Source organism: Sceloporus undulatus, chromosome 5, assembly GCF_019175285.1.
Source record: "Sceloporus undulatus isolate JIND9_A2432 ecotype Alabama chromosome 5, SceUnd_v1.1, whole genome shotgun sequence".
Taxonomy (NCBI): Eukaryota; Metazoa; Chordata; class Lepidosauria; order Squamata; family Phrynosomatidae; genus Sceloporus; species Sceloporus undulatus.
The window spans coordinates 3,521,175-3,528,541 of record NC_056526.1 but is presented as its reverse complement, the minus strand read 5'-3'; the positions used below and the strand labels follow the sequence as shown (position 1 = coordinate 3,528,541).

The 7,367-nt window shown below is 42.1% G+C and overlaps 1 protein-coding gene across 2 annotated transcripts in view; it reads right to left on the bottom strand.

The window, feature by feature from the left end:
• Positions 1–289: 289 nt before the first annotated feature.
• AHCYL2 (adenosylhomocysteinase like 2) overlaps positions 290–7,367 on the bottom strand; it is a 62,343-nt gene continuing 55,265 nt past the window's right edge. For both annotated transcript variants that reach the window (XM_042467625.1, XM_042467624.1), the window contains exons 15-17: positions 4,674–4,752; positions 2,327–2,447; positions 290–462 (exon numbers count right to left, since the gene is read on the bottom strand). In XM_042467625.1, coding sequence (XP_042323559.1) covers positions 456–462; positions 2,327–2,447; positions 4,674–4,752 — 207 coding nt within the window. In that variant the 3' untranslated portion in view covers positions 290–455. The remainder of the gene's footprint in view (positions 463–2,326; positions 2,448–4,673; positions 4,753–7,367) is intronic.

The window sequence follows — 7,367 nt, the reverse complement described above, 5'->3', positions numbered from 1 at the left end:
CTTGGAAAGAAGAAAGAGGCCAAGGAGCTCAAGAGTGCCCTTGATGGTTTGCTTCCGCTCCCATCGGACTTTTCCTCCAACTCCCTGCCGTACATAGGACTAGACACAACAGTGATAACAAGACTGCTCGAAAGCTGACAAAGTCTGCCGTCAAATGCGCTTGCCTTTAAACTCTCTCTTTCCCCCAGTCCCCAACTACAGCCTTTCACTCCCACCCCACCCTCAAAAACAACCCAAGTCCATCATCTCACAGTCCTGTGGCAGTTTAAAAAACACCAGTGGCAGAGGCTGCATTTACAGTATTCTAGTTTAATAAATAAATAACCTAACACACGCGGTGTACTACGGCAGCAAGCTGGGTTCTAAATTGAGAAGCTTGTCCTGGTTCATCCTGTACAGTAGCCAAGAGAGAGATCCTGGTTCTTTCCCATCCGTCCAGCTACCGTCACAGGGAATTAATACCTGTTTGGACAAAAAAATCAGAAAAAATCTGGGTCAGCCAAAGGCATCCACTCTGCTTGCCTCTTCCTCTTGTGAGGAGGGAGAGAGGGAAAGCGACTCACACAGTGCGCTTTTACATTTGTCTCCCAGGGTTTGGAAGAGTTGCTCCATTTCTACCACCAGCCCCCTCCCTCTTCTGCCCATTGCAAACTGGTCTGATCACCTTCAGCTGAGCCGTGCTATCTCCAAAAGAGAGAGAGTAAGGCACATAAATTAGATAAGAAATGTATGTGTTTCAAATAAGCTCTGCTGGCAAGCACCTGCCAATTCTGTGCCTCCCGGTGGCATTATGAAGTCTATTAAGCTGTAATGATGAGACTTAGGAGGTGGTCAGGTTCCACCAGCATCACTTCCCATTCTCACCCCAAACTAAGGATAGCTTACTTGATGTTCACCGCTATGATCTTTGGAATAGCGGTATATAAATAAAACAAATTATTAAATTATTATTACTGTATTAATTTAGCTTGAACTTCTGGAATTGCTGCATTGGGGCAGCAATGAACTAGGAGAGTAGATTTTTGCAGTTGAGGAATTCCCTCTGTCAGTTTGCTACATACTATTAGGTTACAGTGGAAAACTCAGCCTTTGCTCAGAGCTAAGCAGAGTGCCATCTTCACCTATGCTTGGCATAACTGGGAACCTTGTGCATCCTCGAACAAAGATGAATTGGCCAAATATGTAAGCACTCACTATACACTGTTTCTGTCTCACTGCCAGTTCACATACCATCAGTTTCAAAACCATCCAGCCTAAGGCTTCAAGAAAACTCCTGATTTTCCAGCACATTGGAAATTGTTATGCACTGTCAAACAAGATATGAACATGAAGGTCGCAGCTGGGTTTCTATTTGCATGAACCAATTGCCCAACTTTTTTTTGGGGGGGGGCTGAACTTCTGCTTAGACGTGGTTGCACCTTTTTCGCCCCCAAAAGAAATGGGAAGCATGTTTGTTTACTTTGAAAGTGTAAGTAGCAGCTTGGTAGAAGATAATACTCAGTAAAGTTAAGGCAGTAGAAAAGAGGGAAGGAGCCTGACAGGTGAATTGATTTCATCAAGGAAGCCATGGTTGTCGTGGCTGAGTTTGCAAGACCTGAGCAGGGCAGCTGATAACTAGGAATCTTGGAGGCCTCTCATTCAGAGAGTTACTATAAAAACCTTTTTAAGGAAAATAACAACAAAAGAAAAAGCATCACCTCTCGGTATTCCTAAGAAAGGTCTTGGTCTGGGATGGTTTCCTTATTGGAAAGGGGAATCTCACAGCAACAGCTCACACACAGAAGCAGTATGCAGGTTCCACACATTGGTGGCAATTCTGTCATGCCCACGTGCCAAACCTCAGACAGGATATAATCACTTATTCATCAGGGCCTCAGTGGAAAGAGACAGGGCCAGGCAGAGGTGGTGAAACAAAGACAGACCCAGGAGAGAGGATTCCCCTGTCAGTGGTAGTTTGACTTCAGAAGTGCTTTCATTCATTTGATCCCTTTCTCATGGCATGCCAATGTGCCTCAGCATGGAGTTCCAGAATTACTGTGCAGCTTGATTGGTCTTTAAGTGTTCTTGGGCACTTGGAGACACCCTCAACTGATTGCTTCACAAGGGGTGTCCACTTAACTTTCCCATGGGAAAGCACAAGAAGAATGTGAAAACTCTCTCCTCCTTCCTCCACTCCAAAGCCACAGGGGAAATCACAGAGGTTCCTAAGAAAATTACTGTCAATTTGTGGGGGCAGACATTTGCATGGGGAAACTATCCTGGCAGGTGGGGTTGGATGTGTGTCCTACAATTTCTTTTATTTTATATTTGAACAAAAGGCAAGTACCTGTAGTAGTTTGGTTTGAAAGGTCCATTTTTGTTCAGCCCCAGGTACTTTGCTTGTTCATCCGAGAGCTCTGTCAGGTGTGCATCAAACGTTGGGAGATGAAGGCTTGCCACATACTCATCTGAGACAGAAAAGAGAACATTGCATTAGCAGAGCTACAGTTCCCAAACCTCTCACCATGCAACTGTATGTATGGAAATGAAGTCACCAGCACTTGTACCAGAAAATGCTCAAGACAGTCTCAAGAGAGATGAGGTATAATCAGAAAACCAACATTCATATTCAGAGACAATAGGTTTCTCACCACAAGACTGAACGTGAGGATTAGAAACTGGGTGATGCTATTTTATTTGGGAAATATCCTGGAACACTGGCTGATGGCAGTGGACAAAATCCAACCTAATTTAATGATTAATTTGGCTCTGGCACTTAGCTCAATCAGTCCCCAAGGGAAGGCAGACTTTCTTCCCGGCATGACCCTTAAAGGGCCCTTGCTTTTGCTTGGCTTGTAGTACTAGGCAGGAGAGCACTTGGACACGCTAGAAAACTTGAGTTTTGTAAGGTGCATTACTGGGTGCAATGCCAGGGTGGCAAACTACCTCATCTTCTGAGTTGAGCCACGTGTGTCATGGACTGAGAGCAGCTATCAGCAGTGCCCATGGCTTGTGGAAGCACCAGAATATAGGTCTTCTACGTAGGACTCAGCTGCAGCTTCAATATGAGTGTAGTGTTTAGTCAAGCAAAGTAATAGTGCCACTCTATTCTGATTTGGTCAGACCTCACTTGGAATACTGCATTCAGTTCTGGGCACCACAATTAAAGAAGGATATTGACACAAGCTGGAACATAATTAAGTTAAATTGGGGACAAGATGCTATAACTGTACAGTGGGAAGAGATTTCTCTACCCCCAGATCAACTATTCTGTCTAACATAGTCTCCATATCAAGGGAAGTAATAGTGCCACTCTATTATGCTTTGGTCAGACCTCACCTGGAATCACTGTGTCCAGTTCTGGGCACCACAATTTAAAAAGGATGTTGACAAGCTGGGGCATGTCCAGAGAAGGGCGACCAAAATGGTGAAAGGTCTGGAAACCACCAAACCCTATGACGAGAAGCTTAGGGAGCTGGGTAGGTTTAAGCTGGAGAAGAGAAGCTTAAGGGTGACATGAGAGCCCTATTTAAGTATTTGAAAGGGTGTCATATTGACGATGGAGCAAGCTTGTTTTCTGCTGCAGCAGAGAATAGGACCCAGAGCAATGGTTCAAACCACAGGGGGAAAAATTCCACCTACATTAGGAAGAACTTCCTAAGGTTAAGAGCTGTTTGACAGTGGAATACACTGCCTTGGAGTAGTGGAGTCTCCTACTTTGAGCTTTTTTAAAAGTTAAGCTGGATGGCCATCTGTTAGGAATATGTTGGTAGTACATTCTTGCATGTCAGAAAGGGGCTAGACTAGATGGGTCTTGGAGTCTCTTCTAACTATGTGATTCTACGATTCACAGCCTTTCTTCATGTAGCCCCACTTGGAAATTCTGGGGATTGAACCTGGACTCTTCTGCATGCAACACTGGTGGTCTACCTCTAAATTACAGTTTTTCCTATTTCACTTTTGCCTTCACAGACCTCCTCACTGCACCCCACCAGGGGACTCTCCATCCCCCAGGTCTACTGGATCCAGGTGTTGAAGGAACCAGTGACATGGAGCAAGTTTTTACACCCATCTTCCTACTTTCTTTTTTTCTTTTTAATTTTTTTAAATTTTTATTATCCAACAATAACATATAAGACATACAATAACATACTACGACAAACACAAATATACATACATATCTACAATTTCTACAATATATCTATTTACATCTTATTATTCGTTGTTCCATGCCACTACAGTGTTTTAAAAACCCTATACAATGAATCCTTGCTTTTCTGCTCATATCACTTCTCTATCCATTAATAAACATTTTTTTCCTTCTTTTCTTCTTATGATCTTATTCTTCATCCTTTTACACACATATTATGACCATAAATGATCTATCTCTGTTCTACTTTTATATATTCCGATTTAATTTGAGGAAATTGTCCACAGTTTCCCACTCTTTATATTCTTTTTCTTTATTCTTAATTATCATAGTTAGTCTGTCCATTTCCTTTAAATCCAACACTTTTTGAATCCAATCTTCCATGTCTGGTATACTTTTGTTTTTCCAACTTTTTGCCAGCAGAATTCTGGCTGCAGTTATTAGATTAAGAGCTATTCTCCAATATTTTTTCTCATTCTTGTGACCCATAAAAGAAGTCATATTTAAGAGGTACACTTCAGGAATCATCGGATATGTGGCTTACCCATTTTTTTCGGAAGCAGGTACACATCCTGCTTGTAGCGTCCTTCAGGTGCATTGTAGAGCTCTATCAGGGCCAGGGCCTAGAAAAGAGGAAGAAAAACACAGTTAAGCAGCATTTCAACCCATTCACATATTGGTGTTTAAGTCTACTGGAACACAAAGTGGCAAAAGGCAGAACAGATGTTCCTCTCATTTAGCACTCTACCTGAAAACCAGATCTTTTCCATATCATCTCACAGAAAGCAAGGATTGGGGATAAATTATTGTTACTATTGTGTAATGTGCAGACATAAAAAATAAAAAGTATGACAGAATATGGTATTGTGATGGTTGTAAGTGGTCAACATAGATAGGATTATGAATAGGTAAATGATTAGGGACTATTTACAAAATATTTTTATAAAATATAATTTATATAACTAGTGAGCTGTGTTTTCCACGCTGGGAGATTTTGCTGGGATTAAACTACAATCCCCCAAAGTTTGGTGATCAGAGCAATAGGATACATAGGTGATAAATATTCCATCCTTTACACCCCACCTCTCCTGACCTTCCCATACCCCATAAAATGAAGTCAGCCACTGGCGGCGGTGTGCCTATAGATGGAAACCACAAGCCAGCTGGCCTAAATGTGCCAGGAAAAGACAAATCCAGTATCAGTAGCTATTTGGACCATTGGCAGTGGACATCTTTTGCCCATTTCTGATGCAAGAAACAGGAATAGCAAACCAACCACTCTCTGCCTTCCAACCAAAAAAAAGTCAGTGTCTTCACTAGGAATGCAAAGAATATTTGAAAATATTTGAAAAACTGCAAAAGAAAATAGTCAAAAATGGTCGAAAAACCTGATGAGAAGAATCCTGGACTGATGAGAATCCTCACTGCAGAAAACATCATTTTCTATATGAGAAAAAGTATTTTCTGTACAAAAATAACATTTTTACACAGAAATATGTGGGTGATTTTATGCAGAAAAGGCTGTTTCTCATGCAAATCAACCATGTACAACTTTTGCACAGAATAATCCCAAATTACAGCATTTACTTCACAGAAGTTAGTATTTCTATTCATAGATCTGTGCACATTTCTGTGCAGAAATGTCAATTCTCTGTGCAGGAAATTGCATGTTATCAATTGTTCTTTTCTATACAGAACAACCACATGCAAATTTTGTGCAGAGTAAGTCCCAAATTAAGAACAGACATTAAAAATGGCATGGTTTTCAAAGACTTTCTCACACCAAGAAGAAAACTGCTGGAATTATTCCTTGAGAAGAAAATTAGTGAAGAATTACATTCCTACTCCTCTCCATCACCTAGTCCCCTTTAACTGTGAGAAACCCTCAACAGCCCAAAGAGTCTAATATGTGACTGTAATAGGCAGAGATTTCAAAATGTAGGATGTGAGCTAAAAGCAGGAAAAACCCAACCTCCATCCCTGAAGGGGGAATGAGGAATGAGACCACTACTCATAGACGTAGCCTGTGTAAATGAACCCACCTAGAAAAATAGCTGGAGCTACTTGCACTCTGCATTCTCTTTCATGATGGTAATAGTACAAAGGAAATGCTACCTTCCAGGATGGAGTAATCCTCTGTCTAGCTTAGCTAAAAGCTGGCAGAGATATGGATGGCTGCTACTAAGTGCCTGCCTGGCTCTTTTAGTGCTCTTAGCGACCTGAATCTAGCTTCTATCACACCCTAAGGGGGTTTTCACCATCCTCTCTGGCTCACTGTCTAGACCAAATTATTCAGGATGATAAAATCATATACATACCATGAAGAGCTCTGAAAGAATCTCTCCCAAGTGGATAAAGGAACAGCACATAGGTAAGTAAAGTAAGAAAAGAGAAGCAGACTGCGAGAGAGTGGGGAGAATTCCAACTTCACATGCACAGCTAAGGGGTTTATATTGGTTGTGACTGCTCAGGAAGATTGATGTTGGGGTCACACTGGAATGAGTGAAGAGCACTACTGCAACTTCACTGTGGCAAAGGCACGTTCTGTGGCAAAGGCAGGTTATGTACTAGGAACTGATGAGAAAGGAATCGGAAAAGACAAATACAGTATCCTATGGCCTTTGAATACATTTACAAGGCAGCCACATCCAGAATGCTATGTACAATACAAAACCCCTTTTGCATCTTGAGAAGAATTTTACAGAGCTGAGGAAAGTACAGTGCGCCCTTTTTTTACGTGGGGGATCAGTTCTGGACTCCCCTGCATAAAAAAAAAACCCTGCGTATGCTCGAGCCCCATTGAAAGTAATGGGGCTTGTGCATGCAGCGGCGGCGCGGCGGCGCAGTGGTGCGCACACACTTTGGGCGCACGCCCCATTCAGCAACATCAGGGACTGCCTGAAGGAAGAGGCCCCTCCCTCTTTAACTGTCATCTCGGCCTCAGAGGGAGCAATCAGGCAGACCCAGCAACATCAGGGACAGCCTGAAGGAAGAGGCCCCTCCCTCCTTAACTGTCATCTCGGCCTCAGAGGGAGCAATCAGGCAGACCCAGCAACATCAGGGACTGCCTGAAGGACGAGACTTCTCCCTCCTTTAACTGTCACCTTATATTTGTTTTGTATTCAATTTTTACTGTACACCGCTATGATCATTCGGAAGAGCGGTCTATAAATAAAATGTATTATTATTATTATTATTATTATTATTATTATTATTATTATTATTATTATTATTATTA